The following is a 16,609-nucleotide window of genomic DNA, read 5'->3' as shown; positions in this document are numbered from 1 at the left end:
TTCAACATTTTCAATACTAAAGCTGACACTTATTTTTCCCTATAGAAATGCTAGCCATCTGGAAAATTATGTGTGTGTGTGTGTGTGTGTGTGTGCGCGCGTTAAAGGTGAAATCTCTACAGAAAGCAATTTAAGAAGCTTCGGGAAATCCTCATTCTTCTGGATAGCTTTTGGGTCTTAAATCTGGGAATCTGTATGTTTTCTCAGTATTAGGAGTTTAATTTTAGGGACTGAACCTTCATCAACTAGGTAAAATAAAGGGTCTGGCACCATGCCTGTATTAGCAACAGTCCATGACAACCCTAATGAGAATCTGGGTAGAGCCCTGGTGGGACTCCGATTTGTGTCCCATTAGAAATTTAGGAACGCTGCGCTCACCAAGCTGGGAGGCTATGGCACAGACCTGCAGGGTCAGGGATATGGTGGGAATGCAAACGGAGCTCTGTGTCCCCCTCACCAGGAAGCTCTGGCCTGCCCTAGTAATTTTTTTCCCCACTTTTAATGGATTGGGGGGTCAGGGCCACAGAGCAGCACATACCCGGTGACCAGTGATGCTTGGCATTCCAGTACGGGCGAGGGGATAGGGTCGCTATGGCCAGCATGTATTTGTTAGGGATAGCTGGGTGTTGCTTTGCATGAACACGGGTCTGACGTTCCCAGGTACTGTAATTTTTTAAGAGAAGCTGGGTATCACAGTTTTCATGTGAAATCACCTGGCTTTTCAATTTTGGCTTCAAAAGTTTTTTTTAAAAATATGGGATGAATTACCTAAACTCAACCTATTGATTTTATTTCCTGGCCGCTCAAATTGACCGTTGGGACCTTTTGTCCACTTAAGCATAAACTGTTAATACTTCTGCCCGAAAGCCAGTCTTGGTCTTCCTGTCTGAGAGCCGTCCTGTCCAGTTCCTGATGGACTCCTGCTAAACCCTACCTGCCTTTCCTCCACGGCACATACCACACAGCACGTGTTGGGTGTCTGTTTGCTTCCTGCCTGTCTCCTCACTAACACGTAAGCTGCTTGAGAAAGGGCCTTTGCCATTCCGTGCATGGCTGCATCCTCGCTGTTGGCGTCCCACGGCTACTTACTGTGTGAGTGGTCCACCACGCTGAGGCCTCAGACACTTTACAAAATATGAATAGAAAGACCTTGTCACAAGGCGAGTGCAGTGATGTGCAGAAGGGACCAGCAGAAGCAGAGAAGAGATGACTCACCACAGACAGTGAGCGATTGTTCTGGCCAGGGTCAGGAGTTCAGGAAGCAGCAAATACTCCCCAAACAAGGGGTGGCAAGCATTTTCTCAGCACCTGCTGTATGCTGAGTGATTTGTTTGTTTGCTTTTTTCACCCAGAGGGAGTGGTAAGGAAACTACCCAAATGGTTTCTTTTTCCATTCTTTAAGCAGCATTGATTGAGAGGTTATATGATCCACAAAGGACAAGGGATGGCTGCCGGATGTTCACTCAGAGCTCTGCAGACGTTGATGGGGGCGCAGGAGGCGGAGGGACTTCTGAGGAGCAGTGTCCTTAGAGAGCAGCGCCGGGTGGTCCGGGACCCCTAATCCCCTACTGTCCCCCCAGGCTTCCTCACTAGTCTCGCAGGGAATGGTTAGGTTGCTCTTGAACCACAGAACCAACTCTCTGTACACAAAGTCAAAATGAAATCTCTTCTGACCCCCCAAACACAGGCTCCTGCCCCTCCCCCAGTCCTCCTCTGTCCCTTTCCCAGCAACTGGCCTCCTTTACCTCCCAGACCCAACACCACTTATTCCCGTACACTCCCTCACCCTCTGACCGCTCACCAGGCGCTGCATCTCCTTCTTCTGAAATGCGTTTCTTGGTTTTGTCTCTCTTGTCCCAGTCAAAGGGTAGACTCTCATCATCTGAAGGCTTCTTGCTGGTCTGTTTCCCTGTCCAGTTCATCATCTCTGCTGTTGGTGGGTGAGCTTCCACATACGAACATCTGAGTGCGGTATTTGTATTCGTGGAAGCTTTTGCTGGCTCCCTGTGAGCTCTGGCAGGACGTGCAAATGCTTCCTGTTCTGTCTGCTGTCCGCCCAGCCTCCCCACCCCCAGCACCTTCCAAGCTGTGCCTGGGCTTCCTCATGCCTTCTGGGGGGGGCATCAGCACCTACTAAGGTATCGCAGCTGTGTGCCAGGCCTCGGGCTCTTGTGTGCCCTCCTCCCTGTCGCTCTTTCCTTCCCTGGGGGCCTCTCCACCCCTAGAAACCTCTGCACATAATAGGCTCTTAATGGCTAAAGGTTAAGTAAAGGATTTTTTTTTTTCTTTTTGGCTCTATATTTTGATGTGAACCTCTATCTCCGTAACCTTGAATCCTTGCCAGTCTGTGTAGAGAAGAGAACGGTGAGGTGCATTCTAGCCTGACCCCTGAGCCTGCCCTCACCTACCCTAGTTGGTTATGGATTCTGCACATTTGGGGGAGCCTTCTGGCTGGTTGTATGTGCTGAGAGTTCCTCCTTGCACATCCATCAGTGTGGTGGTCTCCGGTGGAAATGGAACTTTTTCTACACTTTTTGCTTATTTATTTGGTTTTATTTTTAAAATCTGTATCTATATAATAACGTATGCCGCTGGCTTTACCGACTAGAGACTGTCATTTAGAAAGTATTCCCAGTTTTAAATGTGCTAACGGTGTTCCACATAAACATGAAGTTTTTTCCTAACATAGCAGAGGATTTGTATACAGGTGTTCTTTTCCTCTCACATAACTCTCTCTGTACCCCCAACTCCTACTGATTCAAGGAAAATTGAGGAGGTCCCACTGGCAGGTGCTTTCCAGAACCTGCCTATGGTGGCTCAGCTGCAGCCTGGGAGCTGTGGGTGGTGGCCAGTCTCAGCCCTTCGTGTGCAGTCTTTTTGCTTCAGTAGGTACTAGTGGGGAGCCCAAGATCGCATTTTCTTCACGTGGCTGCAACCTTCCCTATGCCCTGTTATTCCCTCACACAGCCTGCAGCTGCCACACATGGATTTGGGATTTTTTTTTTTTTTTAATGATCTGCCTTCACTGTCTCTTTTAGAACTTTTTTTTTTTTTAAGGTTTTATTTATTTATTTGACAGAGAGAGACACAGCGAGAGAGGGAACACAAGCAGGGGGGAGTGGGAGAGGGAGAAGTAGGCTTTCCACTGAGCAGGGAGCCCTATGCGGGGCTTGATCCCAGGACCCTGGATCATGACCTAGGCCAAAAGCAGATGCTTGACTGCCTGAGCCACCCATGTGCCCCTAGAACTTTTTTTTTTTTTTTTTTTTTTTTTTACTGTTTTCATTTGTTGTTTGCAGAAGTTAAACACAGTCTGGGCACGTTTTAATTCCTCTAAGAGTCAAGAAGACTTTAGGAGTAAGTGCAGTGGCTGTATTATTGAAATATTAAAGTTAAAACTTTAAGTCCTTAAGGGCAGGAGATTAACTAATTAAGATTATTATGTTCATTTTTTTTTACATGGCATCTGTAAGGGGTTGTTCAAAAAGTGAGCATGTTTTTTAAGAAACTGGTTTTATCATTAAGCAAATAAGTAGTTCAGGAATTGAAATGACTTTGCATTACTTATGCTATGCTTTCTATGCTGACATAACAGATACCAGCATTTGTCACTGTGAGCCAAATGTAGATCTTTGGTTTGCAGCTGGTAGTTTATCTTTCTGTGTGAGATCAGTAGCACTCTACATTCCTTTGCTAAAGTTTATCTGACATACCTAATCACGTAGTTTGTTAAAAACACTCTGCAAATTTTAATTGTCTAGAGATTATTTTCTGCAGTTGTTTCTTTTTAAATTTATAAACTTGGTCACCATTGTGTTTGGTCTGGGCACTTGGTAATAACTCCAGGAACCAAGCAGATTTTAAAAATAGTGCAGTGGCTATCTCATTGATACGTCCAAAGTTAAAAATTTAAATCCTAAAAGGTCAGAAAATTAATTAAGCTAAAGTGGTTATGTTCATAGTCACATTATTCCTAGTTAGTGTGGTATCAACTGTGGCTGTGATTCCTTGTGCCTCTGAAGTATACGGTGACTCCCAGAGATCCAGTCTGGACAAATGTGTGACCAGCAACTGTTCCGTGGAATTACAGAGGGTCATTTTATACAGCAGCCCACTTATCACTTACAAATGTTGATTTTGCTTTCTTCTTGCAGGAGGGTCACACTGCAAAATCATTTTCTTATAGAAAAAGGGTTATCCACTTTAAGAAGAATTCCACATTTTTAAAAAATTGCAAAAGAAAAAAAAAGATTCACAGTCAAGATTGGAATAGCAATGCTTCTTAAAGCATATAAATTATTTTTGAGATCTTGTATACAGCTATTCAAGAATATATTTGTTTAGCATGTAAGAGGATTCCTAGTGCTACAATAAAAATCTATTTTTTTAGGAAAGAAAATAAAGTAAGCCTAGTAGCTTTGCTATTTAATATCCTTCATGAAAAGGAAAGTACATATTTTTAGGGAATTTTTTGACCTTAATGACTTGAGCTCAGTCACAACTTTTAGATTGTCTTTCAATAGATAACAGTGATTGCATGTTTTCAGACTTTTTCTAGGCTCTGAAGGCTATGTGAATAAATAGTCTCTCTCTCTCTCTCTTTTCTTTTTTTCCAATAAATGATACTTGCTCATTAACAGCTGCTGCCAGTTTTCTTCCATATCCCCCACCTCCTGAATCGCTCTTCTCACACTGCTGGGATGCCTTTTCAGGAAAACGTAGATCTTTTAGAGATATGAGATGTTAAAAAGAAGTTGAAAAATAGGATATCACAGCTCCCCTGAGGAGAGGTTCTTGGGGCTCGCCTGTGTACGCAGTGGTTATCACCCTGCACAAGAATGCCCCCCCCCCCCGTATACTACCTGCATTATTTTACTTTGCTTACTTGTATGTCTTAAAATCCCAGCAAACAAATTCATTTAATTTGTAAGCATTAGAAAATACTCAACACCATTAGTTACTTGGGAAATGCAAATGCAAACTACCAAATCTAACACCGCATACCCGTGGGGATGGCTGGAATTGAAAAGACTGACAGTTTGCCAGTGTTGACAAGGATGAGGAGCAGCCAAAGCGTGCACACAGCACTGGTAAGAAAGCGAAATGCCACAACCATGTCTTTCTGTTGGAAACAGCCTCACCGTCTCTGTAAAGTTAGACGTACCTTGCTCTGCGTGTCTGTTGGGGGCATGACCGAGTAATTCCAATCTTAGGTGTCTACCCAGGAAAAATAGGAACATATGTCCACGCAAAGACCAGTATATAAATATTTATAGAATTATTCATAATATCCTAAAACTGGAAATAACCCAGAAATGTGATAATGAATGAGTGAATTAAGCAAATTGTGGTATATTCATACAGTGGACTACCAGTCAGGAACAGAAAGGAATTAATAAGCACAGAAACACCTGAGAGATCTCAAAGCCTTAGGCTAAGGGAATAGGCCAGACAGAAAAGACTGTAAAGTCTGATTCTATTTATATGGCATTCTAGAAAAGGCAAAACTATAGTGACAGAGTGGATCGATGATTGCCAGGGGCCAGGTCTGGGGGGGGGGGGGGGGGGGGGGGGGGAGCGGGATAGGATTGCATGCCGGATGGCAGGAAGGAATGTTTTCAGGCAATGGAAATGTTCTGTGTTTTGGTTATGCAGGAGGTTATGTGACTGCATATCTTTGCCAAAACTTATTGAATTGTACACTTAAAACGGCTCAACTTTATTGTATATATAACTATATAACTATAACTATATAACTATAACTTTGCCAGAACTCATTGAATTGTACACTTAAAATGGCTCAACTTTATTGTATATATAACTATATAACTATATATATATAACTATAACTTTGCCAAAACTCATTGAATTGTACACTTAAAATGGCTCAACTTTATTGTATATATAACTATATAACTATATATATATAACTATATATAACTATAACTAACTATAACTCAGACAATTAACAAAAACATAACTCTGTAGAGTCTTTTATGTTACTGAGAATTCAGTAACTTGGCAATCTGAGAAGATAAACAATTTTTTTTATCAGAAATAGAAACACTTTGTGGGAGGTGGAGACAGCCAGTGTAGAGAGTGCCTGGTGGGGGTGGCAGTAAAAGGTGACCTGAAGGTACCAAACAAGTACATGGCTGCTTGGTGGCAAGAGGCCAGATTATCTCTTAAGAATGTTTGCTCCGTGCCTGTGAGATAGCATCCAATCTCGCTTGAAATTATTAGTATCACAGGAAATCCTTGAAACATTACACATTTAACAGATTCCTCTTTCTAATGAACTTAAGTTTAGAGATATTCATAGATTAGAACAAAGCAACGTCTAGAGCAGCCCCTACAGCTGCCAGTAGGGGCCATGAGGAATTACCTTGTTTTCAGCCTTCACCTTTATTTGCCTATAATGGGTTTGCCAGATTTGTGCTTTGTCTTTAGCTTTACAAACTTTTGTGTCCATTAGAGTTTATAAGTGCAAAAGTATTGAGAGTGTTAATGCTGTCAGGAAACAGGTGTGCTTGTATTGGAAAGGAAAACGATAGTACAAAAATCAAGTGGCCGGAGTAAGGAGAATGCCGCCGTGGCTGGTCTGGGAGGCTGGGCAGTGGGAATGACAGGATGGTGGAACACAGTGGTGAGAGAAGGCGCATCTGATGGTTGGTAAGGGACAAGAAAAATAGATGGCCGGCTGGAATGGAAGAACAGAAAAACCATTTTGCACCCATGGTCTAGAGGATGGGCATTATGGTTAGATACTCATTAGCTCAAGGTTAATTCAGGAGAAGGGAGTTTGCTCCTGAAGGAGAAGTAAGATTTGGCTGAATTGCCACTCATGAAACTTGAACCATCCGGCTTTCAGCATCATCAGCTCTGAGCCCGTTGGAATTTGCAGAACATCAAAGTGGGGTCTGAGGCAGCTGCTGCTAGTTCAGTGTCTAAGAAATTCCTTATGACGCTGCCAAGCTTGTGGAGGGAGAGGGTCACCTGCCTTGACAGATTTCAGTGTTGCTGGAATGGTTTCATTTTGAGGAAAGATTCCAGCTACCTGCAAATTGGTAGACAGGCATCCAGATTCTAGAAATCTTCATCTTTCCCAGTTTATTAAATCCAGAGTAACTTACAGTAGAACCATCTTGCGGATCCCATCTGCGCCTAAGTTGAGCAGGTTGAACTTCAACTGTACTTCAGGCGAACCTCTGATCCATGAGCCGACAGACAGCCATTTTCCGAGCTCAAGGGTGGCACTGTCTATGGCATTTACATGATTTTGTTTAAAAAGCTGGGAATGCAAAGGCAAGTGCTGAGTTTGCTGGTAAGAAATGCAGGGTTCCCAGTACAGCACAAGCAAGGGAGAGGAGAGTGATTGGCGTGCCTACGCGAACAATCTATAGTTGCACTTGCTCACTTTGGCTGTAAATCGTGCGTGTTTTTAATTGTGAAGGAAAATAAAATTGTAGAACACATATGAAAACCTGGAAATAGATTTTTTTTTATATTAATGCCTAATAGGCAAATTCTAATGAAGGAGTTTGGAATGTTCTGTATCTTTCTGGGAATGAAACTCCTGGTACCAACTCCCTATGCCCCTCATAATAGCTAAGTCCATTGTAACTTTCAGTAATTGGTTTTTTATTAAAATAAGAGACTGCAGTATAAATTTTAGCAACTAGGCTAAATAGGCATTAACAGGCCCTGGGATCCAACCACAATTTGTAACATCGTTCCATTGGGAAAATAGATTCTAAGTGCCCAATAACTAACTTACAAATAGACTTTTGAATCATAGTCCATTTGAGAATAAGGAACTGTTTGTGATAGTAATACCTTCGATTGGCTTGCTTGAGAACTGCACAGAAGGGACCTATATTCTGCCACACATGTGCAGTGAACCCAGCTAGTCTGGGTTTGATCAAAGATTATTGCTGAGTGGGCACTGGAAGCTGAGGAATTAAAACCAAAGTAGAGGCTGGAGACAAGTCAAGGGTGGAGTTAGGAGGATGCATCTGGAGAGGTTTTAGTGGTAAGGAAGGTGTTCAGTCTCACAGGCAAATGTGTGATTCTGCACAGATGAAGTGAGAGAACAGGATGGTTCAGGTAGGAACGGAGGTGAGAAGTAGAGAATATCGCAAGCAAAAGGAGTAAGATACAAAGAAAAGAAGGATCAACCAGAAAATAGACTCATAATTATAGAGAACGAACTGAGGGCTGCTGGAGGGGAGGTGGGGGGGTGGGGGAAATGGGTGATGGGGATTAAGGAGGGCATGTGATGAGCACCGGCTGTTGTATGGAAGTGATGAATCACTCAGTTCTACGCCTGAAGTTAATATTACACTGTATGTTAACTAACTGGAATTTAAATAAAAACTTGAAAAAAAAAAAAAAAAAGGAAAGGAAAATGTAATGCAAAATGTACCAGGAAGGCAGAATGGCCCACATAGTAACAGTAATGTTTGGTGCTCTCTCTACAACCGGAGAGCATAGCTGCCATGTTTCTAACAGTCTGCAGTTCAGCACAGCCTCGGGGGTGTCATTCACTCCCATGGGCATCCCCTGCTCCAGGACGCCGGGTGCTGCCCTCCCATCCCATCCGTGTACCAGCAGCCTTCTCTTCCATGTTCGGTACTACGCATGTATCTGTCGTGCAGTTACTACATTTTATTAGACAATAAGCATGAGAGCAGTTGTTGCGTGCTCAGTCTGTGTGCCCTCGCGTTGTCTTGGTCACAAGCCGTGCCTTTTCATCTCTGTATCCATTAAGCCAAGAGTAGTAGTGCTGCATCACCAGTGGGCTCAAGGAGTTGTCTTTGCTCAGTCTGCTATACCAAAAATACCATAGACTGGCTGGCTTCCACAACACAAATCCATTCCTCGTGGTTCTGAAGGCTGGGAAGTCTAAGATCAAGGTGCCCGCAGATCCACTGTCTGACAATGGCCCTCTTCCTGGTTTATGGACTGGCTGCCTTCATGCTGTGTCCTCCTGTGGCTGAAGGGGCAGAGTGGGGTGGGGTGGGGAGAGAGAAAGGGAGAGAAGGAAGAAACTCTCTTGTAGCTTCTTGTTAAGGGCACTAATCTCATTGTGAGTGCTTCCCCCCTGTGACCTAATGACCTCCCAAAGGCCCCCACCTTCAAATACCATCACACTGGGGATTAGGGTTTCAATGTCTGAATTTTCAGGGGATACAAACATTCCGTCCATAGCACTTTGCGTGGTTCAACCTGAAAACATTTCAACTTAGTATCATCCGTGTTCCCCAGGCCACTGCAGGCTGTGGCCTAGGAGGCCCTCAGGAAGAGGGGTCACGTGGGTGACGTGTGTCCCTGCCTGTCGCTGTTGAAACTCCGGCTCCCTTTCAGGTCCTTACCTACACAGTTAATGGATTGACTGATTGTGGGGGGAAGGGGAAGATTGTACATGTCTCAGTAACCACCTTTCTGCCATTCACCGTCCCACTGCTGGGCACCCTCCCTGCTCATGGCCCAGAGCCTCACGCACCGATAGGTGGTCAGCTGCCAGCACTCGGGCTGAGGAAGAAGGATCCAGTCTGTCTTCCTGAGTGGGCCAGAAATCCTCCCACGTGGAGAAAGTACCCTTTATAATACTACTACCGCTGCGTATCTTCATTTGTACGTCCTCCCTTACAAAAACACCGCAGACAGGGGTCTCCTTATCTCAGGGATTTGTATTCTTCAACCTTTTCCTCCATAAGTCCACGGGGAGGGGGTGGCAATGGAAGTAAAGGGCACTGGGCTAGACTGTGCCTCCATGACAGTATTGGCATGTTGGCCACGGACCAGATCTGCAGAGCTTGCCTCATCCCTTTGAGTAAAATATTTCCCAGGAGGTTTTTCTGTCCACCACGCATCGACCCCTGGCAAGCACACTCCTCGGAATTGCCCAGACTTGTCTGAGCTCCCCGGTGAGTGCACCCAGGCTGCCACACCGGGATTTCCCTGAGTGGGTGGGAGTTTTTCTACCCAGATTCTAAAGGGCAGGCTGTTTGCACAGATAGGGTAAACATAGATGTTTTGTTTGAGATTCAGAATTATGCAACTAATGAAGAGTGAAAAGGTATGAAGTTTCCTTTATTTTTACTAAAAGTCAACTGTTATTCTTAGGACACTCTTCTATCAATTATGCTTCTGTTATTACCTTGACAAAGAAGGCATTGTCAGTGATGGCATTTATTCACCGCCTGAAGCAGTACCACTGTGTATTTTCCTGGATGTAGGAAATTCTTAGTGCATAAACAGTAACCAGAGGAAGAATGGGCTTCATTGAGTGCTTATTATGTGCCAAGCCCAGCGCTAAGCAGGTGGCACCAATTAGCTCATTTGTTTGTAACAAAAGTGCTATGAGGTTACCTATTCTTAGCTGTTTTACACTAAAGAATTGCTGTTTAAAGAGGCTAAGTAACTTGCCCAGGGTCACAGAGGTAATAAGTAGAGAGTTGGGACCAGACCCTGAGCCATCTGAGCACAGAACGGGGCTCTAGACCACAGTTATGCCTCAAATACATCTTTCTGATAAGTGTCGTCTCAAGTCTCTTGTCAAGAATGAAAAGGGAGCAGTAAGACAATAGAACTTGCGCCGCCCTTTGTGATGGTAGCGGATCCTCAGTTTAACTAGAGGTAGAAAGATTCCTGTCCATTCGACATACTTCTTTAAGATGGTAATTTATGTTATCAGGTGGATAAATTATATGTAAATGTAGTTTAATAGCCAAAGGACAGTTGTCCAGACAGATAATTTCAGCAGACTTTTGTGCTCCCCTCATTAACTTAAACCATATTTTTTATTATGAGCTAAAAATTTCATTCTTATATTTGAACCAAATATCCTAGTCATAGTCATAAATTCAACTGGGAAGTCAGACATGCTTTTTTTTTTTAAATCTAAAGAAAGATGCTGTGCTTTAATTGCATCTGATTAAGACATCACACCAAGGCACTTATTTCGGCTGGTAGTGATGTCTTAAAAAGTACTGTTTTAAAATGTTTAATTTGATTAGATATTTTCTGTAACATGAAAAAATGACCAGTTTGTGTCTTCTTCTAATGACCCATGGGGAGAAATTTTAATTTGAAGATTTCAGCAGAGGATAGAAATTAATCTTTTGTGTATATCCCCTAATACCTTTTGGAGGCTTTAAAGATTATCTGTGCAAACTGAGAAATGTTTGCCATTTAAGTTTTAGCAACTTTATCTTTTGAAAAGAAAACCCAAAAATACAACATCACGCTTTCGTTTATATGGAGTTTCCTGTTCTAGAGGCACCAAGAATAATATATATGTAGTATAAAGGAGGAGGGAGAAAAACAGTCAGAAGAACCTTAACAATTAAAGTTCCAATGGAGAAGAATTTGGATGCTCTGGTTCAGCCTAGACTGCAACCAGAGTAGGTTACTGTAAATATCAAATGTAAATACCATTAAAGGGGATGTTTTCACCCATAAAACAGACCTAGCAGGCAGGTCAATGGAATTTTAATGTACATGTATATATACTCACATCAAATTAAACTCTGTATGTTTTACATTAGAATGGTCATGTCCTCACTTTAAGGAACTTTTGATTTTTTTCTTAAGTTCTGTTTTTGATATATTGAACACATAAATACATAACCCCCCCCCCCATCTTGTTTCAGGCAACAAGGGCAGCCATTACACAGCACTGCACTGACCTTGGGAATCTGTTGGGCAAGGAGAATGACGTGGCCCTCATCATCGATGGCCACACCCTGAAGTATGCGCTCTCCTTTGAAGTCAGGAGAAGCTTCCTGGATTTGGCGCTCTCCTGTAAAGCGGTCATATGCTGCAGGTAGGCATGTGCAGGCTGTGCGTGGTTCACATTCCAACATGGCTATCTCCTGTGCTTTTATTAAAAAAGACAGTGCATAGAAATTATAGGGGTAAAGTTTCATTTAAAAAACAAGCAAAACAAAAATACTAGTTTAACTGTCCGTTCACAGATTTGGGGGAAAACAGTTAGTGGTTTTTACAGGTTTGTTTATTGTCTTCTGAGAAGATAAAAGAAGAACCAGAGCCTCTTTCCTGGGAGATTAACTAGAATAAGTTAGAAGAGCCCTGTGTACGTGGGTCCTTGGTTCTGGATATTTGAGCTCAACTTCTAAGACCTGTGGGATATATAGTGGATATTTCTATTCAGTCAGTAAGGAGCTTTGGTTGGGTCCATGCTATACCAATTTTTGTGTTAGGATCTAACCAGATAACTTTGTTTGTTTTTTTTTGTTTGTTTTTAACTCCAGCTACTTAACATACAATGTTATATTAGTTTCAGGTGAAGGACTCTGTTGTTTTTTTCATGAAAGCTGGCAAGGTTTTTGAGGGTGGGCGTTGCTACATTCCACTGACTACTGGCCATGAGAGGTCCAGTTCTGATAGAGATTTGAGAGTCAGAATGATAAAGAAAATAAGCTACTAGAAAGATGAGCAGCACCACCATGATTGTGCAGCAAACAACTTGAAAGGTGAGAGGAGAGCTTCCCTTTTCTGAAAACACTGCGTAGGCAGTACCTGGTACATGGTTAAAGGCATAATCCATATCATTGGATTAATAATCTCATTTATGCTTGCTCTTATATTTTATGGTTACACAGTTTTTGTACATTGTTTTCTTGGGTATTTTGTCAGAAGTCAGTTATCAGGATGCTTTTAAATTCCTCACTGCATTAATCCTTTAAGAATCCCAGTTGGGGATTCGATCATGGTCGTCACATTGACAAGATGGTCTTGCTGTTTCTGCCTTACTAAAAGTCCCTAGTGAGATCATCTGCCAGTCCTCTCTACCCAGACCTCTCATGTTTGGGATGGCCAGTAAGTCTGGGAGAGAGCTGTTAGGAAAATCTCTCCCTTGTCTCCCCAACCTTGCTCCCCACTCCCAGTGGTTCTTATCTGAGACCAAAGAGTTTGTTGCCATTCCCCCATGAATACACCTCCCTACTCAGAACCCTGAACTGTCTTCACATGATGGTAGTTCTCTCTCATTTTATCCTGCTCTCTTGATCCTTTTCCGTAATTTGGAACAGGTCATCAAGGCCAAGGAGAACTGGGGTGGCGGCTGGTGGAGGCTCCATGGGAGTAGAGAATGTAGCTGTTGTGCTGTGGGTGTAGGATGTTCAAGGACCTCAGGGTGGTGGGGGAGGAAAAATTCAAATGTGTCTGAGACAATGAATGAGAACTTGGTGTTACCTCTAAGTCAGGAAACTTGGTGCAGCTGAAAGGGACCTGACACAGTGAGGAATGACCAGAGCATTTGGAAATGAAAGGCCATGCTTCCTGGTTTTATGATGACCTCCCATCCTTTCTTTTTTTTTAAACAACTTTATTGAGATATAATTCACATATCATATAATTCACCCATTTGGAGTGTATAGTTCAATGGCTTTTAGTATATTCAGAGAGTTTTGTAACCATCACCACAACCAATTTTAGAATATCTTAATCACCCCCAAAAGAAACCCTATTATCTATTATTAATCAATCCTCATCTTCCTTTACCCTCCCCTAACCTCCCTCAGTACTAAACAGCCACAAATCTGCTTTCTTATCTGTACAGATTTACCTATTAGGGACATTTCATATGAATGCAGTTATATAAGATGCGGTCTTTTTCTGATTTCTTTCACTCAGCATAATGTTTTCAAGGTTCATCCATGTTGTGGAATATATCAGTACCTCATTCCTTTTCCCAGCTGAATAATATTCCAACGGTATGGATATACCATTGCTAGTCATCCATCTTGGTTAGCATTTGGATTGTTTATACTTTTCGACCATTATGAGTAATGCTGCTGTGAGGATTCATGTACAAATTTTTGTAGGGACAACTGTTTTCATTTCTTTTGGGTGTATACCGAGGAGTAGAAATGCTGGGTCAGCTGGTAAGTCTATGTTTAATGTCTTGAAGAACTGTCAGACTGGTTTCCAAAGTGGCTACACCCTTTTATATTCCCACCAGCAGTTTGTGAGTGTTCTAGCTTGCCCGCATCCATCCATTGATTATTATCTTTTTCATTGTTTAGCCTAGTGGTTGTAAAGTGGTATCTCATAGTTTTGATTGCATTTCCCTGATGGTTAATGATGTTGAGCATCCTTTCATGTGCTTATTGGCCTTTTATATATATTCGTTTTTTAAAAAAGAATTTATTTACTTGAGAAAGAGCGCGCGCGCGAGAGAGAGAGAGTGCGAGAGCGCACAGAGGGAGAGGGAGAAGCAGACTCCCCACTGAGCAAGGAGCCCGACTTAGGGCTCCATCCCAGAACCCTGAGATCATGACCTGAGCTGAAGGCAGACACTTAACTGACTGAGCCACCCAGGTGCCCCCATTTGTATATATTCTTTGGAGAAATGTCTGTTCAAGTCCATTTTTAAATGGGATTGTTTGTCTTTTTATTATTGAATTGTAAGTGTTCTTTATGTATGCTGGATACAAGTATCTTATCAGAAATATGGTTTACAAATATTTTCTCCCATTCTATTGGCTGTCTTTTCATCTTCTTGAAAGTACTGTTGACAGCACAAAAGATTTTAATTTTGATGAAGTCCAATGTATCTGTTTATTCTTTCATCCTGTGCTTTGGTGCCCTATCCAGTGGTTCCCTTTTTTTAGCTTGAAAGTATTTATGCTTTCTTTCCTGGGTTCCATTTGGGTAGTTTAGCTCAGAGACATGCAAATGGCAATAAGGGGAGGAGTTATGGTGAAATGCTCTTTTCTCGTAATTTCCTCTTTGTGTCTGTGTTATAACGCTGCTGAGTAGGTCCCTGATTTCTGTGATGTCCTCAGCATTCGAGGTTGTGGGCCAGGGCCAGGGCCAGAAGTCATGGTAAAGGAGTCCCTTTCCCTGCCAACTGTGAGTTGAGGCCATCAACCTGACTTGTTGGTGAACAGAAACAAGCAACAAGAAACAACATGGAAAAGTCTGGTAAACTGTAAATCAAAGCAAACGTGCTCTCACTTCATGGGTTTTTCAAAGGGAAATCCAAACGAGTCCGTTTGGATTCTCCGGGGAGAGCAGGAATGCCTTCAAGGCTTTACAGGAACATGTTCTTTACTTGCCAGGTGCTTGATACTAAAGAAAAACATCTTTTTCCCCTTCTTTCTTTGGCTGCTTTCAGAGGGCTTTGTGTGTCACATAAAGCTGTACACTCAAAGGCTTCCCAGGAAGGAGTTCAAACTGGAATTGGCCCAGAAAGAGGAAATTTCAAATTAAATACTGTTACTGTCTACAGAATAGAAGCACTAATTGAAAAAAGGAATCTAGGATAGTGTACTACTTTACCGCTCCAGGAGACATTTCTTGGCTGGTCTCACATTCAAGATTTAAAAAAAAAATCAACACATACCTTTTTTCTTTTTTTAATAAAAGCACTCATGTACTTCAGATGTTGCTTACTACTCATTGAGAATTTAAACCTAAGTTAAATTTAATGTGACTTCAAACATAAGGTTGACCTTAATTCTCACTTTTCATCTTTAAAATGCAATCATTGTAAAGTTTACTCTTTTCTCTAATAATAGAAGAAAATAATTTCTTTTGGAAAATGACTTAAGTGAAATCATGAAGCTCTGTTGGCCATCAATATTGATTCAGAGACTGGTGAATGTTTTATAAAAACTGATAAATACTTTCAAGCTAAAACAATGTTTTAGGCAGAAAATGGGGGAAATAATGTAAGAATTTGTTAAATATTTTGCTGACGTTAGACTCAAACAATTTAGCTAATTATATATTATTATACCCAAATATTTTCCATGTAGTTAAAATCCTAGAAAGGTCATAAAAGGTCAGCCCACAGGTACAGGTCTGTACTCTACTTGGCTTACTGCTGGAGCTGCCAGGGACAGTGCCACATTATTTGTTGAGGTATAAACTGATTGACCTAATAACATTTTTGTGGTAGGCTTGATATCTGTCCTGTATGTTTCTGGGTGTCATGGAATAGTGAATAAGAGTGTGTATTACAGTACTCCCCTCTTTTCTACTTTGCGTCTCATGTGGGCCTCAACTCCTTGAAAGCAGGGCTTCAGTGAAGCTAGCGCATCCCCAGACTCCATTGACCTCCATCTTACCACATGCGACAGATTCTCAATTTCTTTCTTGATTCCTCCTCAGCAGCTGATGTCAGTGGCTCCCCCCACTGGATTCTCATCTATTTCTGTGACACTTCTTTTTCCTCCTACATAGGTATCTTCCTTATGGGATCTTTTCAACAACCTTTGAAATATATTTCCAAGGTTTTGCCTTTGGCCTTATCATATTCCCACCCATATCTTCTCCCTGGTGCATTCCATTTATCTCCATGGCTTCATTCACCTTCTGCATTAGTGATGCTCAACTCTAGGTTTACACTGAATCATCTAGAGAACTTAAACAATTTGTTTTCTTCAAAAATTTAAATATGGGATAGTCATATGACCCAGCAATCCCACTGCTAGGTGTATAACCCACAGAATTAAAAACAGGTAATCAAACAAATACTTGCATGTTCATGTTCATAGCAGCACTATTCATAACAGCAAAAAGGCAGAAACAACCCAAGTGTCCATTAATGGATGAATGGATAAACAAAGTGTGG

The 16,609-nt window shown here is 42.1% G+C and overlaps 1 protein-coding gene across 1 annotated transcript in view; it reads left to right on the top strand.

Moving 5' to 3' along the window:
* LOC110570256 (phospholipid-transporting ATPase IB) overlaps window positions 1-16,609 on the top strand; it is a 599,207-nt gene that overhangs the window by 274,754 nt on the left and 307,844 nt on the right. Inside the window, exon 25 of the mRNA XM_021678237.1 lies at window positions 11,658-11,830. Within this exon, the coding sequence (XP_021533912.1) occupies window positions 11,658-11,830 (173 nt within the window). The remainder of the gene's footprint in view (window positions 1-11,657; window positions 11,831-16,609) is intronic.

The sequence above is a fragment of the Neomonachus schauinslandi genome, chromosome 3 (genome assembly GCF_002201575.2).
Source record: "Neomonachus schauinslandi chromosome 3, ASM220157v2, whole genome shotgun sequence".
Classification (NCBI taxonomy): domain Eukaryota; kingdom Metazoa; phylum Chordata; class Mammalia; order Carnivora; family Phocidae; genus Neomonachus; species Neomonachus schauinslandi.
The sequence above is the reverse complement of the archived record's forward strand: the minus strand, read 5'-3'. Positions and strand labels throughout refer to the sequence as shown.